The sequence below is a fragment of the Ixodes scapularis genome, unplaced genomic scaffold (genome assembly GCF_016920785.2).
Source record: "Ixodes scapularis isolate PalLabHiFi unplaced genomic scaffold, ASM1692078v2 PGA_scaffold3__209_contigs__length_174095766, whole genome shotgun sequence".
Classification (NCBI taxonomy): Eukaryota; Metazoa; Arthropoda; class Arachnida; order Ixodida; family Ixodidae; genus Ixodes; species Ixodes scapularis.
Window position 1 is genome coordinate 62,887,081 of NW_024609868.1, and position 23,377 is coordinate 62,910,457.

A 23,377-nucleotide genomic window follows, 5' to 3' on the forward strand; every position below is an offset into this window, starting at 1 on the left:
TGACGTAGGTCGGTAACGCGCTTCTTTTATTTTTAAGTAAAGAGTACCGTATTTTGTTCCTTTTTTTTTGGTAGCGCCTGCAACATTGGCTGAACGGTACATAGCTGCCCGTGGTTCGATGACTGTTAGACTGAATTAAAGGATTCCTTCCGTCTCGTCGACCTGCCACCGTATCCGATCGAATCGCAACAAAGTGATTAAACGGGATCAAGTTAAATGAAGTATTGTTAAGCAAAAAAAAAAAAAAAAAAAGGAAGCGAAATGGCGCCTTTAACCGTCCTTTTGTTGTCGTGGGTCAGGATTGAGAGTCTCTTTAAACGAAATAACTAAAATGTCAGTCCTCGGAAGCAAACGATAATCGTTTGTTTTCGAGGACTCGAATAATCGCTTGTTTTCGAAACGCACGAAAGGGAATGCAATTATCTTGATATTTATTGAGGGAAGGAAGCGATAATCCTGCTTTGGAAGCTTTCGCTGCAATCGTTATATCATTTTTCAGAGGAAACGCATGAGACACTCGCCAACGACAACTGGCTGTGTTTGGAGATTTGTGTTTGCCCTTCGCACTCTTTGTTCCCCTTCTCCAGGGATTATTATCGTTATTCTTGTGCAGCTCGCTTGTACCTTTGCATTAACTGAATTATCGTCATAACCTACTCCAAATACTTAAGGGGCAAACGAATTCCCCACGTCGATCAATAAGGACGAACCCTTTCTCTGACGTCACAAAAAAAAAAAAGGGGGGGGGGGGGGTCATCCCTCAACGCCCTACTTTGAAAACAGCAGTACCCAGACATTAGGCCTTTCGGCGCTCGAATGGGTGTCCGTTTCCCCGAGGTGTTTTTTATCCTCGGGGTTGGAATCATAAAAGCAGGGTCTAATGGCAATATGTACCCCGCACTTGGTATTGACATTGGTTAGATTAGGGTCTTTCGTTGACTGAAGTAATGTTGACTGAAGTATCGCGCTAAGATACAAACTAGAAACGGGAAATCCCAGGAAATTTCGCAAACATATAATCGGCTAAACATAACTCCAACCAAAGCTTCCAAAATATTTTCTGATCAAAGCACGAAAAGAGTCAAGTCTGCTCAACATGCGCATTAAAGGCGTACAAAAAAAAAAAAAAAAAAAAAAACAGGTGAAGGGGGAACCGCTGAATTAGAAAGAAGATGACTGGAGTTGTCACAAGCGATAGCAAATCACTCGCGATCTAGACAGCAAGTGTCTAAGAGGTACGAGTGCGCGCAACAGACTAATACGGAATAAAATAGATGTAACTATTATGGACTGCTAGCAAAATCGGTTTTTGTTATTCAGATTAACATTAATCGAATAGCGGAAGGGTTAAACCTCATATGTGCGTGTTGAGAATTTGTTTAATTGTCCTTCCAGGCTAGTATTAGGTTTGTCCGATACAGATCTATACAGTGTACGAACTACCAGCTTTATATTTTTACAGAATTTTCTTAAAATGCAACTCCGGTCAATATTTTTGAATTTGAGATTACGGCAGTTTTCGGCTAAAGAAGTGTCCCTGAACCACAAGGTATTTTTTTTTTATTGTAGATTTTCTGTGTAGTTTTATAAATATCACGACTGAAAGCTTGGTCTCGGGCAGCTACGGCAAAAGCGAAACTATCTGCTAGAGGGATGGCAACACTGATCATCAGCAGTACGACCGCGACGTGGCGTCACCGAAGTTCTGCGGTACGCGGTACAGCCATTCAATCACAACGCCACTGCAACGTGACGTCACGAGGGTGCTACACCAATGTTCTTTGACTAAAGGCTATCCCGCTTGCCGCGCGCTAAAGAGCAGCTGATCGCATTTTGAAAATCGCTTTTAGAAGATTACCGGCTTTACTTTGACGTAATATTTTGGCTGTGATCATGTCTCGTGCCACTAAAGCGATACCAGTCATTTATTTTGGTTTCGTTTTCGACCGGCGTTGCCCCTTAAATACAAACGCTATAAAAGTACGGTTTTATGCTACAGTGTAGAATAAACCAACACCTACGTGGTGGTTTCCTCTACAATGCTGGTGTCTTTTTTTACTTACTTTTTCTCTTTTGTTTTGGTAATGGTACACCAGCACCGCAGAATACATTAGGTGCCAGCGACATATAGTGTTGAGCATGCTTGATTTTGTTACTATGAATAAGTAGATATAAACAAATGTCGTCCAAATACTTTCGTTTCTCAACCTTCAAACAACCTGCCTTCACAAGCTGAGATGCGCTGGCATCTCAGCTTTTCAATTTCGCTCGTCACCTTGGCAGACGAATAACCGGGAGAACATTTCCGACCAGAATGAAGAGATGACGCTGTCTTGTTGCGAGTCTCGGAATTTTCGGTACAAATATTTGCAAAATTATTTGCCTGAAAACGCTTCTGACAAGGTTGTTCTAAGAATTTAGGGTGATGCTTTTTCAGTTAAGCTTGTAACGCTATTTTTTGTAACCGCTCCTAATAACGATTTAAAATATTGTTTAAGTAAATAAAAAAAAAACAAAAAAAACTTCAATGCCAGTTACTTCCATGTTTATTGGCACAGTTTCTGTTTTAATCATTTCACGAACAAAGGTTAATTATAATCCAGTGGCTAGCAATATACAAAGTGTCACCCAAAATAATTCACAGGTTTTTTCACCGCAAAAAGAAACTCCGCATCGCCGAAAGATTATTTTCCCCCAAATGTAGGGCTACCGGTCCGAACCAAGTGCCTAAGTTTCAACACTGACCTTTATATTATTCAAAAGTTATACATTATGTTCCGAAATTTGCAACGGAAAAATGGTGGCCGACGGATTTTTCGAATACATCGATGTCTATGGCACCTAAAACGAATGAAGGGCGAAAACGGGCCCCGTGTTCGCATTGAGCATTTAAGAAAGAGCACTTTTTAACGACATAACGTCTAGGTAGTTCTAAAACTTTTGCATCTGATCCGATCGGGCCGCTATAGCGCGACTTTGGGTGGATAATGAGCGTTCGGCAATGCGTAGCTTTATTTTGTGGAAAAAACAAAAACAAAAAACCTTGTAAATGTTTTTTTTTAGACACGCTGTACTCACAACCCTGACTTTGTGCAGCGTTGTAAGAGGCTTAAGTGCGAGCGCGCGGGCTTGCAATGCGGTTTCCTCACGTGTGCGCTTGCGCGAACCAAGCCGTTAGCCGATCAGTTCTGCTTCCGCTCCAGCACCTTACATAACGCTACACAGATTGATAAAGACGGCGGTCTGAATTTCGCTGAAGAATAATGGGCATTTAATTTTAAAGCGAATGTATTTAAGTTTGTAGAATTTATAGAAATATAGAAAGAAAAAGAAGAAGAACAGATTAGTCCATTTAGACAGCAGGAGCTTAGTCTGCCAGAATATGGCGACATTGTTACCCACTGCAGACGAGACATTTAGCCAGTAGAGCACGACCGCTAGCCTAGGATCTTTCAAGGGATTCTGAATCAAAACTTAAAATATACCTCTCACGTTCAGAAATAAGTTAAACATGATCAACTCTATTTCCATTGACAATCACAAACTTGTTTTTCAAATAGATGGCTTTATTATTATTTTTTTTTTGGATGTTCGATTCTTACGATCGCTTCATGATCAGCCTTCGAAGAGCGTGGTGCGTCTCTGGATATCCGGCACGCCCTTGACTTGCCATGACGCCATCGGCCTCCCTAGGGCCAAGCGTACCGTGGTTATGATCATGGACACTTGGTGGCGTCAACGCGCTACTACCTCGCTTAGTCAGAGTGCCCGAGTGATGTAACATTTCACCGGCGATTGCGGAGCCGGCTGAGTCGTGCGTGCTATGACAACACGTAGCGCGTCGTCTACTCCGCGACTTGGCGGATACAGCGTCATCGACAACCTCATTTCGGTCGCGACCTCGCTGCTCTTTGAACGGGACGACATCTTCGCGAGGCGGCTACTCTCTGATCTCGCACGAGGCGAGATGCTGGTGGATTTCCTACCTCATGTAGTCAAAAGTGACGGTAGGATCATGCGTAACATTGGTAGGACCAGGCAATTGCTGCTGACCTGATTTACCCCCGGCTGATCACAACGACCAGACTCGACGAGGGCGCCAGCTTCACGGAAAATAAATATCGCTTTATAGGCGCCATACCACTGGGCATCCTTCATTTATTAAGGCGAGGGGGGAAGCAGGCCGAGTCCGGTGAGACAGCACGGCGATGGCATCACTCGAGCCATTTCGCGCATGCATATCGCATCGATAGTGGTGCGACCGGAGTATTGTGACACCACCACGAAGAAACGCGTACACCATGACAAATTTGCGTCACTCCTTGTCACAAGGGTCACAAAGGCGAACGCTAAACGAACGGAGGGATGGCATCGGCGTAGAGAAAGCTTGCACTGGTTTCGACGGGACGCGATTTTCCGAGTGAAGGCACAGAGCGCAGAGTACACGACAGTACAATTCTCACATCTTAACACAAAAATAAAAAAAAAAAAAAATGCTCGCATTGCCAAGATTTTGCAACAGGACTTGTCTCAATGGCGAACACTAAACGAATAAGAATAACAAGGGTGGAAAAAAAGGGGGGGGGGGGGGGGGGGGGGAACGCGGCGCTGCGTTAGGACGATGGGTACAGACACGTTTGTTGTTGGACTGCACGTAGACCTGATGCATATTGTCATGAATGAAAAGTGATGAGGAGATAATATCTGAAGAAACTAAACGTTTAATGGGGCGAAATTGTGCCCAAAAATGAAAAGGGAACAGAAGAAAGTAGAGCGTCGCTGGCGTCGAAGTCGGCGTGACAGCAGAGTCGAACGCTGGGGCGAAACTGACTTCGGCTTGCCACGCGGAGTTCCTTTTGTACACGCGTGGGCTTCTAGAACAATCGGCGTAGAAGGTTCGACGTGTCGAACATTCTAACCTAGAATCAGCAACACGGTTCTCGAATTTACTAGAACATTACGTTAAAGTTAACAAAGATGCGTCTTCGCGGCCAGGAATCGAACCCTGGCTTTCTGCGGGGAAGGCACGCGCGATAACCGTTATGCCACGAGCGCGCTTTTTTTTTTTTCTTTATTGCATGATGTAGGTCAAACGCACAAGTTGAACATGCACACGCACATAAGACACTAAGAGACCTCAGCCGACTTGGCTGACGTCGGGAACTGTTAAAAGTCCTTGAGGGCAGAGAGCCCATCAAGAAGAGGCAACCACTCTGGGGGTGGTTGCAGTGGTTTGAACATTTCCTTCAAGAAGCACATGTGCTCTACATAGTATTTATAAACAGGACGCACATCAACATCTGCGTGTCGCACAGCCATGCGGCATCGCCATATGCTGTGCAGGCCGAGCAGCAGGAGCATGTCGAAAGGAACACCATTTTCATCTTCTACAGCTAAGTAGCGTATGCCATGTGGCGTTAATGGGAGGTCTTTTTTGAGGGTCCTTTGGAGGACATCCCAAAAAAAGACAGCGTCCCAACAGTCTAGAAAGACGTGTTCAACGGTCTCTTGCTTTTTGCAAAGGATGCAGTTGTCAGACCATGCAACTGGCAGGCCTTTTTCGACCAACCAGGCTTTGACTGGAAGCGTCTGACTGTGCAGCTTGAAAAAGAAGGTTTTCACGTTCGGGGGCACCAGCATTCTTTTGACACGTTTTAACACGTCCTGCCCTGGGCCTGCACTATACAAAAAACGATACGTGGGAATGGGAAAAAGTACATCAATCAAATCTGTCGTTAGTCGTTTACGTGACACTTCGGACAAGTATTCAAGCGAGAAACGAGTGACTAAAAAACAATACGCCCCCACAACTTCTTTCAAAAAACCCCGCACACAGACACTGTAGTCCTCGCTCGATGAAACAACAAAACTAGGAATCGCTCTGCTTAGCCGAACTTGAATGATGGTTCGCAAAAAAGGGTCTTTTTGGTCGCGGAGAAAAATAAATCTGCTGACCAACTGCCTCACAAACAAATGAGACAGGCCGAGACCACCGGCTTTGAGACTACGAAAAAGATTAGTGCGGCTCGTACGCTCCCATACAGAGCACCAAATAAAAACTGCAAAGACACGGTGCATACGTTGTACGTTGATTCGCGAGCAGTGCAGCACCTGCAAGATGTACCACACTTTGGCTGCAAGAAACGCATTGCAGACAGCTGCGCGAGCGAAGATTGATAACCCCCCACCTTTCAACTTGGTCGCCTTTTCGCGTAAAGCTTCAACTTGACCGCGCCAATACTCGTCGTTGGTGCGGTAGTACTCGAGGGGAACCCCAAGATAGCGAGGCGGCGATTCGGTCCATACAACACGTTCAAAGACAACCGGCGTTGAAGGCCAATTGCCGTGCCACAACCCCAAACACTTTTCCCAATTAACAGAACTACATGTATTGTCACAAAACATTTCCGACAGCTCTATGGCTTTGATGACACTTTCTTTGTCCACACAAAAAATCGCCACATCGTCCGCGTACGACAAAATACGCACTTCAGTAGCTTGTAACTGAAACCCCCGGATGAACTCACTCCGAATAATACTTAAACAAAACGGCTCAAGAAAAATACAAAACAGCAAAGGCGAAAGTGGACAGCCTTGTCGCACTGAAGAAAAAAGCCGAATGCGCTCGCTGACAGACTTGTTTACCACCAGTCTAGTCGCAGAATTTTTGTACGCCATGCGCACGCCATTACACAGAACAGAGCCTAAATTAACATAGCTTAAAATTGAAAAAAGAATTTCGTGCGACACGCGGTCGAAGGCTTTTTCTAAATCTACCTGTAACATAGCAACCCTTCGCACCATAGCGTCACAGCACTCCAAAATACTGCGGGCGACATGTATGTTTGTAACTATGCTTCTCCCTCTTATTCCACACGTCTGGTGTGGGCCGACGATAACTCCTATAACGCTTTGCAAACGTTCCGCTAAGACCTTCATCAGAATTTTATAATCAACGTTCGTTAGTGTGATCGGGCGGTACGAACCTACGAAACGAAGTTTTATAGGGTCGTCACTCTTCGGTATGAAAATGGTGTGCGTGCATAAAAACGATGGAGGCAAAACATTAAGTCTGTACGCTTCACGAAAGACGCAGTGCAAAAAAGGGGCAAGTTGTTCTTTAAACTCTTTGTAAAACTCGGCGCCCAAACCGTCCGGTCCTGGCGCTTTTCCGATCTGCAAATTGTCGATCGCCTTTTCAACTTCCCATAACATAATGGGCTGTTCCAACTTTTCCTGCAATTCATCCGAAAGGCGCGGCATTAACGGTAAATAATAGGCTTCAAACTCATCCTTTTTGGGCGCGCGGTAGCTGAAAAGGTTTTTATAGTAGTCGACAAAAGCCCGTTCGATTACTTTTTTATCGCGTGACAGAACCCCTTGATACAAAATCTCGCCGATGTCATTCTTACTGGCGTAAGTCTTTTCCACCCCTATCGCCCTTTTCGTGGGTATCTCACCGCACGATAACCGCTTGAACCGCGCACGTACCATAGCCCCCCTATACCGTTCGGTATCAAGAACCTCGAGGCGTTTCTTGATACTAGTAATCTCGTTAAAAAAGATACCAGGCGGAAGGCATTCTTCCTGGACCAAGTTCTGAAGAAGTTCGTTTAAATTACGCGTTTCTTTTTCTTCATCGTGCTTCAAGGAACTGGAGCGTTCGATAGCTGCCATCTTCGTTTCCTGTTTAAATAATTCCCATTTAACGCCGAACGCCTCCCCTTTCGCGCTTGCCAACTCCCCCAGCTTTTGGCGCACTGCCTTAGAAAAACAATCGTCCTTAAGAAGCTTGGTATTAAACTTCCATAAACCCCACACGAACTTCTTCGGAGCCTCTTTAGGGGAACAAATTTTAAAAGAAACAAGAGCATGGTCACTGAAAGAGACGTGGTCGACCGCATACTGCCTACACGCTCTAACAAGGTCGAGTGAAACGTACGCACGATCCAAGCGCGCATGACTGGCGTTTTGAAAATGCGTATACTGCACCTCTCTCCCACTCGACGCGCAAAGTGCAACATCTTCCAAATCACAACGATCGACCATGCCATTTAAGAAATCTGTACTGTTATCCCTGAACCGCATACTGTTCGATCTGTCTTCCGCTGCACAAACACAGTTAAAATCCCCTAACAAAATAACGATGCGATCCGATTGCAGATACTGTTCGATGAACTCGAAAAAAAAAAAACCGTTCATCTGCCTTCGTAGGGGCGTAAATGCAAAGCACGCGAAACTTGACATTTGAAACAAAAAAATCGCACAAAACAAAGCGCCCCGCATCACAGCTAATGACTTGCTCTACGGTCGCCATTGACTTCTTTAAAAATAAAAGACACCCCCCCGACGTCCCCTTAGCGTGGCTGACGCACACGTCATACCTCGCTTCAAAAAGCCGTACCATGCTCTCCGTCTGAGCCTCGCTTTCCATTTTCGTTTCCTGAACCGCGACTATGTCCAGGTCCTTCTCAATAAACAAACGGTTCACCTGGTATTGGCGACGCCTGGCACATAAGCCGCGCACGTTTAAAGTGCCTACACGTAAAGATTGCTCAAGGTTCATGAACGGTTAATAAAAAAAAAGGGGGTGGGGCAGACAAAGAGCGAGGTAAGAGCGGAAAAAAAAAGGAGAAGTCACGCGTACAGAAGTAAAAGAACTCGGGTAAAGCACAGCGCTAGAGACACGTACAGACGGAAAAGCCATACACTCACAGGGAGTCTTTTCGACGACGATCGTCCGGCGGGACACGCGGCTTCACCGCGACCTTCGACTTCTTAGACCCTGGCACAGGCACCGTGTAGGGGTTCGGTCCGCAGGTGCTAGCTGGCGCAGCCACAGGTTCCCTCGGACGCTTGACTGTCTGAGTGAAGTCCATGGCGTTGTCCTGCCCGTCGACCACTGGTGCGTCGTTATTCTCAACGATGGGAAGGCCGCTCGATGCAGCCGAAGGTCCACCTTCGAGTCGTGCTTGCTCCTCGGGTAGGTGTTTCGTGGCCGCTGCGCCGGGGGTGGCTGGTCCCTCCGTCGTGGCCTCGGAGTTCCTCTCTGGAGACGTTATATCAGGGTTACCGTCGTCCTTGGTTGCAGACATTTCACACTGTTCCGCCGGTTGCAGGGCGGTTGGAGGTGACCCTCCCACGGCTTCCTCCGCCTCGACGCCATCCATTAGGTATTCTGAGTTGTCGTCCAACTTGCGGTCCCGGGCTATCGAGGCGGGTCTTGACACAGTCTGCTGCGTCGTGGCCGTAGCGGTGGCAGTCAGAGCAGCGGGGGACGCGGCAGTCTCGGCGAATGTGGCCCGTACGACGGCACCGAAGACAGAGCGGAGCACGGCCAGGCACCACGACCAGGACCTTACAACCTTCCAGGCGCATCTCGTGGGGGAGGCTGTCTACCGTGTAGCCTTCCATGAGGGTCAGGCGTACACTGCGGGTGTTGGACTCGACAGCCTCGAACCCCTTCTCCCGGAAAAAATCCCTCGCTACCTCGGACACCTCGCCGTAGCGCTCCAGCTCCTTCTTCACGCGGCCGTTTGGCACGTCGTACGGGACCCAGTGTAGCTTAAGCTTCACAGCTGTATTCGCCGGGTCGATGACGAGGCACCGCCCCCCCCCTTGATCTTCAGCTCTTGCGCCTCCACTAACCTTTGCTTGGCAGCAGGTGACTGCATCCTCAGTAGCCACACGTGATTCATCTGATGTGGCCCAGCGGAGGCCAAGTCCTTCAGCAAGTCCAGCCGTTGAAGTTCCAGGCGGAAGTCTTGAATGCGATAGGGCCGTCCTTTTACGTCGCAGTGCAAAAAGACCGCGTTGGTGACAACATAACCGGTAGGCAGTTGGGGCAGGATAATCTTATATTCGTCAGCGTTTTCAAAACCAGACGTACCACGGCCTGACGCGGCCGTTTTCACCGCTCCGCCGGAGCTCATGATTATCACGTCCGTTCGCCTCGGCGCCCGGAAGTGGAATCCCATGCCACGAGCGCGCTGCCTGCTTGGTCACCTGCGTGCGCGGCAATATCTCGTTCGTCTTAAAGAAACACGTTGTAGTGTTTTTGTTTTGTTTTTGTTTTTGTTTTTTTAATCTTGAGGAAACGTGAGTGTATTTTATCTTGCTAACGCCAAATACATTTACAACTTTATTTTATACAAGGCAAATGGAATATTCTTAAGATTTAATGTGTTGTTTAGAGTAATATGCGCTTACTTTCCAACTAATTTGTTCAACTTTCAATTTTTCGTCGTATAATAACGCACAGCTGCTTGCCTGTGGTTTTGTTTACAACATTAAAATCACCGCCTTAGCTAGTCTTCTATGCAAAGTATGACTGTGGCGCTCGTTGACGCTTTTCATATGTACCTTATGCGATAAAAATATCGTGAATCACTCAAGAATCGTTGTGTCGGTAAGTTTTTATTTCAATCTTCTTTGCACTAGCGCGTCTAAACTCGAGCTTGTGCAACCTAACAAGGACATCCCCGTTGGCCTGCATCCAGTGCGAGTACGCTGCGTTTATTACACTGAGCTACAAACACAAACCGGTAGACGTGATACTCCTGCCGCTCGAGTGCAATAAAGCCTGGGTGCATTCCAGAACAGCAGCTCGAGCACGCTCCAAATTCACGCGATGACTCGCGCTAATGTCAGACAGCTGAAAGACATCCCTGTCGTTCCCGTATTTCTCTTCCGAACGTATGGGTCTTCGAGACGTTTTAATACATTTAGCAAGAGTCAGTCATGTGCACAAACCCGATAGAGCTTTGAAGCATGCGGAACAGAGCAAGCGAAATAAAATCCTGGCTACGTGCCTGTCATATCGTAACGCAGAAACTACCGCGCACAAAAGCGGATACCCGCGCAGTTCTGTGACGTAAACCCGGGTCACTTCGAGGTGCCCGTGCCCGTCGGCGAGAACGACGCTGAAAACAGCGCGCGCCACGTTGAACAAGCTAGTGCATTAGCCCCTGACGCCAGTGACGTCAAAGAATGAGTGGAAGGGATTCGCTAGTGGAGTGAATCCAAGGTGGCCAACTGTGCTTTGGCTTTCTTCACCAAACCTTCGGTATTACGTTGTGGCCTAGAGCAACCTGTACTAGTTAGCGCACTTCCGATATGGTGGCGCTGCCGTCGGAGGCCGATGCCGTCACGACATTCCGTCGAAGCTTCATGCCCCAAAACCAGGTGGTTTATGGTTATAGTTTAATTCAGTTTAAAATATCCTTTCTTGCATTATCCAACGAAATATACATCGGCGTGCAGCCGCTACTGCGCTTGCGCGCCGATGGCCTTGACTGTATAGTTTCGCGTATCGCAGCGGGTTGCAGAGAGCATTGCGGGACGTCGAAAACGATCTACGAAAACTCCCTAATGATACACGTGATCGCACGCCAGTACGATGCCCATCCAAATTGAAACGGGCAAGGTTGGAGATGGAACCCAGGATCCCTGGGACCTGCAGCGCGAGCACGGTTCTTCACGATTGCGTCAATCCAGTGACACAGTGTAGTAAATAAAACGAAAATAAAAACATAAAATATAACGTAGCCGGCGTTGGCTTTCTGATCTGCTAGTGGGGGGAGGAGGGGGGATATCAGTCAGAAAGCAGTGGCTAATTGAACCAACGGCACGTGTAAAACACAGGCGTTTCACATCATAACGCATTCATCAAAAATAACAAGCTTATGGGAAAAGACGGTGAGAGTGCAGGCGAGCCGGTGGTAGCTAATCATGTCGTATTACACCTGAGACTGCGGTGGAAGAATTCGGAAGAACTTTCAGTAGAAGGAACAGACACAGAGAACGTCTCAACTGTTCTCTGTGTCGTTCCTTCTACTGAAAGTTCTTCCGATTTTTTCCACCGCAGTCTCAGGTGTAATACGACATGATAAGCTTATGGGAAGCAGATAATTTATAATACGCGTATTAAGACTACGAGTTGGGCTAGTTGGTTCTGATTCATAATGGCGCATACTGTACGGTAACAGGCGCTTCCTACTGCGTTTCCTGTCGGCATTCCGACATTGGACTAACAGAGTAGTTCTTCGTGTGCATCTTTGACTTTTACTTTATGATTAGTCTTTAAATACACCAATGACCACTCGAAGGCATGCAACAGAAACATGCCTCTAAATAAAGAATTCGGTTACTAGCCGAACACAAAAGGTAATGAACCGCAGTATATATCTGAATGCCCACTTTTAACGTTACAGGGAGGAAAGCAATTCATAGGGTGCCTTGAATTTTCTTTGTCTGAGGGTGAAAAGGACCTTTTGTTGGATCACGTGACACAAATGCATGCTAAATCAAACACATAAATAGATCGTGGTAGGTAAAACATCATCGCGAGACAAATATACACCCGGGTGAAGAGCAGATAACCACACATCGAATGTGACCTCTTCTCGTTTTAAGGCTCAATTTGAACTATTGAAAGTTCCAGAACCTAAACCACTGTTTTGTGTTGAGAGGCATGTAAATGAGCATGAGCAGTTGAATAGACTATAGTGCCGAAGAACTTGACGACAGAGTAGCTTGGAAAATGTGCCGAGAAGTTGAAGGAAACTGTTTAAGGATGGAGTAGTAGTTAACTCCATACCTGCCTGTGAGCCTTTGAGCCGAGAGACGCTATAAAATGCGCTCGCATTTTTTAATGATTTAAGACAAATTGACCAGCCGGCGAAATAGGCAAAATGTCATCACCCATGAAGAGGCGTTTGCGTATAGGTACGACCGTACTTGAGCCTTTGACATGGAAAAGCAGTCGCTCTCCCATTCAGCCATTTGACGATCGCGTCTAGTGCTCGAAACCGAGGACGCTTTCTGAACGACTACACGCGATTGTTGACGATGTATACGTTACTGCGCCGTAACCACTTTCTACTTCTTTTTTCTTGCGCCGTGTTTTGATCGATCCCAGGCATGCGACTACGCCGGATGCTCCACGAGTAAAGCAGAGGCCACACGTACGCGTGCAGCCGCTGCGCATGAATGGGAAAATTAGCGAAATGAACGCCGGCACACGCGCTTGCACGGTACGCACTGCAGGAAATTAGGTAAGCGCTGAACGGACGAGGGTGCCAAGAAGCTGGCGCAAGACCAGAGAGGGACGCAGCGCCAAACATTAATAGATAAAGACGTGGTCCTCAGCACAGCTGGCAGTTTATACTGTTTATGAACCCGGCTTCCGCCTTCCCCGGTTAATTAAATCACCTCTGGACTGCCATAAGGCTTCGAACCTGACGGAAATAGGATCGATATGATTGTACTTCAGAGCTGTCGTTTCGTTAACTTATCGCTCTCTACCCTGAAACCATGATGATTAGTTCCATAATTCGGAGTAAGTAGACCAGTCCTAACTTATTACAATGGTCTTACTTTTTGTCTTGAGGTAAATGCGTAAACAGACGATCTGATCACTTCGATGGACTGCAGCAGAGCGAAGGCCCACTTGGGAGTCTAAGGCCGTGGTCACATTGCTAATACATCGTACAAAAGACAGTGCGCAGACATTAAAGAGTTTTAAAGAACCCTTTTCGCACTTCCAGTGTGGTGCGAACTGCGCATGCGCTTCCACAGAAGTCTCCCATATGCGCAGTGTATACCGGGAGCCCATCGCACCGTATCGAGTGTGCAGATACGGTTCCCTAAAACTCTCTACCGTCCGAGGCGTGTTTCTTTCCTCGTATAGGATGGTCACACTGGTCGTACAAAAACTCTGCAGACGTGCTTCGGACATGCTTCAGGCGAATCCGGAGATTATTGTTTCATCATGTCCTCAGACAACGCTGTGTCTCTTCTATGCCTGCAGGCAGTGACAAGGACAAAGATCTGCATACCTCCGATTACAGTTCATTGAGGCTAGATCATCAACCGAAAATAAAAGAGGTTGGGTGCAGAACGGAATTGTTCAAAATTTTTTTTCCGAGATGGATACTTGACTGGAATTGTCTGCCAGAATACGGCGTCGAAGGAACTTCCGATTCAACGTCATCTACCTTTTTATATTAAAGCTACAACTTTCTTCCGTGCGAAGTTATGCCTTCTTGTTAGCGTGTGCTTCTCTTTTACAATATTCCCGTATGTATATCATGCTTTCCTTTAATATTTGTGATTAAAAAAACATTTTTTTTCCTGGTATTTGTGGAAAAACGTCTTTGTATTAAGAACCCCCCCCCCCCCCCCCCCCCCTTAGAGATGTAGGTAACATTTTTTTTTTGTTATTCTTTCAGATTTGTTTTAGAACAACCGTGAAAGCTACCCTTCAGCGGTTTTTGTGAGTGAGTCACACGCCCAGGGGGACATTATGTGGGTGGCTAGTCTTTGCGATTAATTTTTAATTAGTGAAAATACTCTAGAAAATACATTAGAAACTTGCTGAGCGACATCCAAAACCGCTAAATCAGTAATTTTTAGAAAGACTTTCAGCGCGTGAGAAGCGTAGCAGTGCACTAAAGTTACGACTCGTGGTTCAGGTACGAAGCTGGGGCTAGATAAGAGACGGAAAAATTGCGCGGGCGCCTTACCGCAACCGCTAGCCTTGTACCTGCTCCACGAGTGATAACTTTAGTGCACTACTACGCTTCTCACGCGCTGAAAGTCTTTCTGAAAATTACTTATTTAGGGGTTTCGGACGACGCTCAGCAAGTCTCTAATTGGAACCATATGTATATTTTCACTAATTAAAAAGTTAATTAGTGAATTTTAATGAATTAGCCGACTTATTGCAAAGAGTAGCCACACACATAATGTCCCCTGGGCGTATAACTCACTCGCACAAACCGCATAAGTGTAGCTTTCACGGCTTCTTTTTGAAAACAATCTGCAAAAATATATATATATATATATATATATATATATATATATAAAGAGAGAGAGACATGATGATTGAAGCTTGTGGGCCGGTGATTATTGAAATACACGAGAAAGATCCATGGACTGAACAAAAACAAGGAAAGGTTTATATATGAGTAAATAAAACTATGCATGAACCTTCAGTGTGACTGATACTTTACATTACGTTGACTTTCACGTACAAAACTCACGCACCTGGCTCGTGGGGGGAGGCAACGAACACGTTAGCGAATTACGAGGCCCAGATAGCTTTAATAAATCTGCATTGCCTTTCTTATCCTTGCGTTGTTCATTGTATCAACGTAGATAGCGGCACGAGTCAGCCATCGCGCATGTTTCATTGTCAGCCTGTCGCGAACTTCAACCTTTTCGTGAACAAGGGTAATTCTTTGGCCCCATTTATTTTGTCCCGAGAGTATACCCAGATCTCGTTCGCAATCTGCGACTCGTCCAGTTTCGTTAGCACAGTGCAGCTGTCGTCGTTAGTCTGTAAAAACCTAACTTGGCTTTTTTTTTAAATCTTTTTGCAAGGCGGGAAAAATGACGAACAGTAAGAATAAAAAAAAAGGAGAGGGAAAAGGTTAGCCCAAAAGCCGCAGGGGTCATACATCGTACAAAAAACGCCGTGTTCGCTAAAGGCACGATGACGAAACTGTCTGCAGGCAAGGTTTAATCGTTTTTAAAACGCGTTCGCATCATGCACGTATATGGTTTGAACATGTCCGCATGCGCTTTTAAAACGGTTGTCAAATCAATTAGCTTTCTTAGGATCTTCGGGCCACTTTCAGTTGCGTTTCCAGTTACCTTTTTTCCCCGCTATATTTATCTGGGAAAATGACGTCACACGATGTCGCACGTGACTTATACACAATTTCAGTTTCCCCGCTAGATTTAGCGGGAACATTTACGTCACATGATCTCAACACTAATCCAGTTTCTTCGCTAAATGTAGAGAAAAAAATGACGTCACGGCTTGATGTCACGTGACCTATACACAGATTCAGTTTACCAGCTCAATTTTGCGGGAAAATTGACAAGTGACCGGCCGCGGCTCTTTCCATTATGTCTGCGTCGAATCGCATTGTTAGTTTTTGTATGCAGAACATGTATCAGCAGCTCGCCTCAGTTGCCACACTCTTAGAAACTCGGAGCGCCTTATTTCCCCTAAAACATTTGGGACAACCAATTGCTGTAACTACGTCAGTGACAAAACTCATAGTATGTTTAAAAATGAAAGAGAAAAGGATGCCCGCTTTTTCTGCATTCATGTGCATGGAGAAACGTCAAATGTTCAGTGCCACAGCGCAGACTTCCGTTTTATGTCTAAACATACTTTAGCCTCGTCATTTACCACTGTAAAGCAGCAACTGCTCCTCCCCCCCCCCCCCTTTTTTTTTTCCCCCTCCGCGTGGTTTGAGGGAAACTAGACTCTTTAGATCTTTTAGAGTAATCGCCGAAAACTGAGGTTGAGGAGGAGCCGCGAGCGCGCGGGGAGGTCAGAACGTCGAGCTCTGATTGGATAGATTAGTGGGTAGACATAAAGTTAGCTGCCTTTTTTTTCACTGCGCTCATCAAACGCGTTAAGGCTCTGTTATACTCCGACGTTGAGCGCAGCGAACGCAACGCATACGCTGCGTTCGCTTCAACAAGCGCATGCATCCGCAAATTGGGTTCCAGCTTTATGTCCCAAATTCAGCGGCTCAGGGATTCGCGATATCCTAAATCGGTCATCTATTCAACTGGCGAAAATATTGCGAAACACCTTAAAACAGGTTCAAAGATCGAGCAACGTGACCTCGAGCAGAAAGGGAAGAACAAAATTTCAGTCATACCGTACATCCACTGCCTTTCCCACGGACTCAAAAAAGTCGCCCCGAGATACGATGTGAATGTTGTTTTTTCCGCTCGCCACAAGTTCAGTTCAGTGTGCTCCGCAGCCAACAAACGGCGAGAAAAGACGATCCAGCGTCTCACAGCGGGTGCATGCAGCGTCAAAGACGGAATGCCCTTCGTCGCCTGCGTGGGAGGCGTGATACAAAAGATTCCGTTTTCCTGCGTATATAGGGCAGACTGGGCGTTGCCTTAAAATACGACTACGAAAACACCACAGTTCTATGAAAGGAACCGCTTACACGCATCTCGCGATGCATTTCCGGGATTGCGGGTGCCAACCCCCTTTCACCAACACGACAGTGATGTTCCGACACGAGCACAAACTACCCCGAGAAATGATGGAGACGTACTACATAACACAAAACAGATCCTTGTGTGTGAGCCGGCCCACAGTTACTTTGATGAGCAGTGAGATCAGCTTTTTGGATCTTGGATAACTCGACCGGTTTCGTGTTGAATGAAAGAAAAAGCGCCAGGGCCATGGAAGGGCATGCCTGCACGAGCAGCAGCAGCAGCATCATGTGTATTTTGCTTTGTTTTTAATAGAATCAGTTGCTAGTTCAGCGCTTGTTTTGTGTTTTCTCATCTGTCTGTCCTTGTCTCAGTCGCGCTGCAAGTTTTAATGAACTCTTACCTACTCGCCCAATTGTCCATTTTGCCAGGTTTTAACAAATTCGTCGCTGGTTTTCCGATCACTCAGAGTACAGCTGGTTGAGCAGTCGAAGCTCGCCATATGGAGAGAAAAAGCAGATGGCAAGGAGAGGGTGCATGTACTTCTCTCTGCAAATTCCGGGCTATACTTATAATATTTCGAAAGAAGCGGCGTGGTTCATTCGTTGCAATTATGTTTAATCCATATTATAAATAAATGTTACAGAAATTTAATTTCTGAATCGTCTGACATTGTTCGCCATGTACGCCATTTCATAGGCAGGAGCACAAGAGGAGCCCATGTGGAGTAGTATATTGAAAGAAGCGTTGGCGCCCTTTAAAAAGTTTGCTGCGCATCCCATATTTTGTTTGTTTGTTGTTATTTAACACCATCATGAAGCGCTCGAGACAGTAAAATTATATAGAGATTCTGAGGAGAAGGAGAAAACTTTATTAGAAATGAAATGCCCTAAGTTCAAGGCTAGTTAGGAGATTCTGAAGCCATCAGTGGCCTCTTATAAGGCCTCCCAACAGCCTAAAATGGGGGTCGTTAGTTTTATACAAAACCCTTGTCGCATGTATGAGTACCTCCTTTTGGAAATGTCCACAAATTTGAGCTCGCGATTTGGAGAATAAAGGATATGAAACGTCTCTGGAAATTTACGTATTGTAACTCTTCCGTCAAGCGAGCCATGACGTAACAAGGTTAGGATGCCGTCTCTTTAGGACTCTCCTTCCTCCGCCTCCTTCGGTCCCGCCTGTTGTCACCGCGTCGGCCACGTTGCGTCGCTCAATGCATCTCGGGTTCATGTTTGCAGCAACAGCGTGTTACAAACAAGGACCAAAGGAGAGGGCACACAGAAGGACAAACACAGCGATGACTTACAAGTCACGTTTCTTCTTCTAAAACAAAACAAAAAAACAGGACTTTGGTAAAATTTTTTTCTTTAAAGTACCCTTGAAATTTGCACTCATCACATTGACTACTACGCCAAGTAGTATATTTATTTCTGAGATAAAGAGACGCAAGGGGCGCTGATACACTTATGATCAAGTCGCGCGATCTTCTCCGTACCAATACTGAGCATTTTGTGAACTGGGCATGACAATCACAGTCTCGGCACTGAATCACTAGATGGCCAGTGATATATTCTTGTCCGCGTTATTACGATACTCTTGCAGCCAAACGTTGAGACATCTGCCAGCTTGTCCGACATACATCTCGGGTGTCTCGAAAGAGCGGCTCGATGTTGCTAGAAGGCAACGTTTGTAGACTGGGTCAGTTGTGAAACTCCCTTTAGGAGGCTGCCCCATTTTGCAGCGCTTCCGACAGGCGGCGCTGGCGTTCCCTTGCAATCTTGGACATAATGGAGAACTTAAACCTAGCTGAAGGACTAACAGCACTATTAAGGAACATTTAAAAAGATAGCAAGGTGATTATAACATGGGAAGGAAAGGCGACAGGGAAAATAGAGATAAGACGAGGCTCTAGGCAGGGGTGCCCGTTATCGCCTTTGCTGTTTATGTTGTATCTGAGAGGATTGGAGGATAGACTAGAGAAGATTGTGCTTGGATTCAACCTTTCTTACAGTAAGCTAGGCCAAAAAATTCAGCAATCCTTACCGGGATTGATGTATGCGGATGATATTGTACTAATGCTAACAACAGGACAGAGTTGCAGGAATTAATGAGCATCTGTGGTAGGGAAGGAGAGGAATTAGGTTTAGAATTCAGTAGCGAAAAATCAGCAGTCATGATTTTTAACGAGGATGAAGTTGAGAGGCTGAAGATACAGAATATTACAGTTGAGAGAGCTAGTAAATACAAGTATCTAGGAGTATGGATATGTGATGGTGCAGAATATCTCAGAGAGCATGAAAAGTATATAATAGGTAAGGGCAACAGAAATGCAGCTGTAATGAAAAATAGAGCACTTTGGAATTACAACAGGTACGAGGTGGTGAGAGAGATTTGGAAAGGGGTCATGGTGCCTGGCTTGACTTTTGGAAACGCAGTGCTATGCATGAAATCCGAAGTGCATGCGAGACTAGAAATAAAACAGCGCGGAGTAGGTAGACTGGCTTTGGGGGCACATTGCAAAACGCCAAACCAGGGAGTACAAGGAGACACGGGATGGGCGTCATTTGAGAGCTGGGAAGCGGTGAGCAAGATAGAATTTGAGGATAGGTTGAGGCAAATGGATGGGGAGCAATGGGCACGAAAGGTTTTCAGCTATTTATACACGAGGAGTGTAGACACAAAGTGGAGACAACGCACTAGGAAATTAAGAAAAAAGTTTTTGGGCTATATCGAAGATACGGAAGAGCAAGTCTCAGTTAAGAAGAAAGTTAAGGCCACAGAAAGAGATCGGTGGCTAGAGGGAATGCAGACAAAGACGGCTCTGGAAAGCTATAGATTAAACAAAAGAGTTATTGCCAAAGAAAGCATTTATGACAATTCTAGGGGAAACTCATTGCTGTTTGAGGCGAGGACGGGTGTTCTGCGAACCAGAACATACAGAGTGAAGTACCAGGAAATTGATACAGTGTGCACTGCTTGTGGAGAGGAGGACGAGATGGCTGAGCACTTGATACTCTACTGTAAAGGGCTTCACCCTATGCCTACCGAAGACAACATAGATTTAATGAAGTCATTTGGTTTTAGAGACAGCGAAGGGAGAGTGGATTTCAAGACTGTAGAGAATACCAAGCAAAGATTAAGTGAATGTTGGCTGAAATCGAGAGAAAACTAGGTATTTTCTTATTCACTGATGGCAAGGGGGTTTCATAGCCTCACTTTCTTTGCACTGCGGAGTGAATATAGATTTCACATTTAAATATTCTAAGCTTAAATGGTAAAACAAAATGGCTAGGTGGCGTAAGCTACCGCCCGATCCAAAGGGCTCAGCCGTATTCATCCATCCATCCATCCAATCTGCGATCGACGGCGTTGGCGTTGGTGTGAGGGATTTCATAGATCGCAGAGATGGACTTTTTGAGTGTTTTGCGAGTAAGTAGATGCGCAAGCATTTCTTAGAATGTGCGCTGATTAAGATAGCCATACTTGTCAAAAAGGACTTGAAGATTACCGTCAGCTCAAGGGGCAAGCTTGTGCACTTGCAAGCAGTTACAGCGAGAAAGGTACTGATAATCAGATGCAGCTCTCAAGCTTAAGTAAAGTAGCATTGTTTCTTCGTTACATCGATTCTCTAAAACTGTCAACAGGTGCTGATTGCAGCCTGTCGCCATCTATCTCAATATCGACAACTGCCTCGAAAACTCAGAACGTCTGGAGAAGCACGGATTGTATGGTGCTGACTCAGCGGAACTTGTGCTTATCATACAGAAACGCCAAGCAAAATATTCAAGAACGAGGACTTCGAAGCATCCACCACTCCTTGCATGTCTGCGCGACTGTCACTAGTACGCTACCAGTTTACTTTAAATTTCGAAGTCATATAATGCTATGATGGTTTTCTGTCGCGCATATTACTGCCGATCAACCTTAGTAACCGTACGTGCTTCGTACTTCCTATATACAGAGATATGCGATGCGAACGGTTCCCGTTAGCAGACGAGGAATAATACACCGGCACTTACACTACTTGTGCAGACACGTTTCCCATAAACAAATTGTATTCATCATCTGTGCGCTTAAACAGTCTTACGGGCGCGCTGGCTGCGCTTTTCAAGGCAGGTGTTATAAACAAACTCGTCAGAGACAATCAAGACTTCTTACGTGTAGGAATGCGAAAGCATTTCTACTCACAGCGCATTTCTACGAGCAGCGCGCCACGTCTGCCATTCGCACACGGCGCTCCGGCGGTGACATCACGCTCCCCACAGCGCAGTCGCGGCGAACCCTGCCGGCTTCACGACGGCTTCAGTGTCGAAGCATTGGGTTGCTGTGCTTTTCTTTGTGTTTTATTTCTGAAGCGCGTCCGCTTTGGCCTTTAGCGCACCCGCCGGCTTCCGTGACGAGGCATATGTGTTGCTGTGATTTTCTTTGTGTTTTATCGGAAATGAGAATTTAGGTGCTGTTTTTCTGCTACAGACGGTTACATACTACGTGTAAAGACAACGCCGACTTCGCTCCATGGGACAGCTAATGCTTTATCATTAAAAACCTGGCAACCGGTCCTAAGTCCTATCTCGATGGCAGCGCCACCGATTCGCCGCATACTGCCAGGCCCCGCTCCGTCGCCATGTTACGTGCTTGCTCTTTCCCAACCGACCCTAGTCTACAAACGTTGGTATACTTCGTTTCACCTTAGCTACGAGCGCAGCCAAAGGCTGGGGGACGGTTCACCGCTTGTAAAAGAGCATTCGTACGCATCACGAGGTACTTCGCAAAAGTAAAATATTAGAAATACTTGGTTCGTGTGCAAACATTAGACAATTTTCCAGTTGTGTCCTGCAATGAACTGGTTATCAAAAAATAAATGAAATAAATTACGTTCCACGTTCTTTATAATATAATAATAAATACCCTTCTACCAAAAACGCCCACCTGCTGGCAAGACTGATGCGACTACTACATGTTTTTCTGCGTTTTTTTTTTGTGTGTGTGTTCTCAACGGCCAAATCGTGGGCTTCAAGTTCGACGCTTTCCTCGCCAAGTTGCTGGACATCCCTTGGTTTTCTGCTTTCCTAATTTCCACCGACAACGCAAAATAAGGAGAAAGACCCGTTTGGGGCGTCAGGCGCGAGATCGTGTACTTTTTTTTGTCAGGAGTTCCAAACCGCGTCGTACCGCGTAGTTGTTCAACGAACATGGGAGCTAATAGGCGTTGGGAAATCGACGAAAAGTTGATCCACCGACGTCGGGGAACGATCTCCGATGAAAAGCGGCTCAAAATCAGGTGTCGAGGCGGCGGTCAGAGGCAAAGCCAAGCGGTGTCGGTGGAGCGCCGAGAAGACGCGTAATCCAACGCGACCGGAGGGACGCGGTATGGTTTTGTTGCTGTTGCGTTTGCGGACAGAGCGCGTCACTTTTTTCGAAATCAGAGACAGGGCGGCAGTCTACCCAGAGAGCTCGCTCAGTCCACTTTTCCCGTGGACTCCGGACGGCACCGCGGCAGAGAAGAAGGCCCGTCTGGGCACCGAGCGTTACCAACTTCCGTGTTCCAGCCATGGCCTTCCTCTGCCGGCAGTGCGGCGGCCCCCTCCGCGATTCCCAGCCAGGGGCGGATCCAACGGGGCGGGGGGGGGGGGGGGGGGGGGGGGGGGGGGGAAGGCGGGGAGGGGTGACGGGGGCGGCCGGGCCCCCCAAGCAAAGTCAACTCCCCCTCCCTCCCCCCCTTCTTCCCCCGCCTTCCCCCCTTCTCAGAGGGCAATTGGACATGAGTGGACTCCCAGGTGCACAAGAGAGAATGGGAGAATAGTATCCTTACAAACCCCCCCCCCCCAAAAAAAAAAAAAAAAAAAAACACAAAAAAATGGAGTTCTGGATCCGCTTTTGTGCTCAGCAGCCACCGCACTGAACCAGAGTTTTATTCCAGGACGCAAAAGGGCATTTTTAATTATGTAGCAGACGATGCTGTTGATACTCCCGTAGCAGATAAAATGTCTGCCCTCGACTCCTCTGCACCTCTGCGCAGAATCCGCGCAGAGTGATGTACTGCTACGAAATGTGGACGAGTCGCGTCCTATCGCCAGCGTTTGATTGGCCCCGGCCACTCGTGGCTTTGGCCACGCTCGGAGTTAAGCTGAAACGGCGTACGGAAACCGAAAAATGTGTGACGTCACAATTAGTGGCTATAGCATCTTGTTGCGCCACGAGTTTCGTCGAATGACGAAACGAATATGCGTTTATTAAAATTTGAGCTTTTTGGATTAATTTCTGAATGAAATCTTAGATATTTGGGTTTGACAATTTAGCAGCGTAATTAAAGGTACGTAAACTTGTGCGAGGCGTGAAGACCTACCATCGCTATTTCTAGGCCGGAGATGTCCTTTAATTAAGGCCTAAGTTGCTTATC

At 46.5% G+C, this 23,377-nt stretch overlaps 1 protein-coding gene across 1 annotated transcript in view; it reads right to left on the bottom strand.

The window, feature by feature from the left end:
• Positions 1–9,095, bottom strand: part of LOC120847811 — a 93,277-nt gene extending 84,182 nt beyond the window's left edge. Inside the window, exon 1 of the mRNA XM_040504279.1 lies at positions 8,716–9,095. Coding sequence (XP_040360213.1) covers positions 8,716–9,095 — 380 coding nt within the window. The remainder of the gene's footprint in view (positions 1–8,715) is intronic.
• Between the last annotated feature and the right edge of the window lie 14,282 nt (positions 9,096–23,377).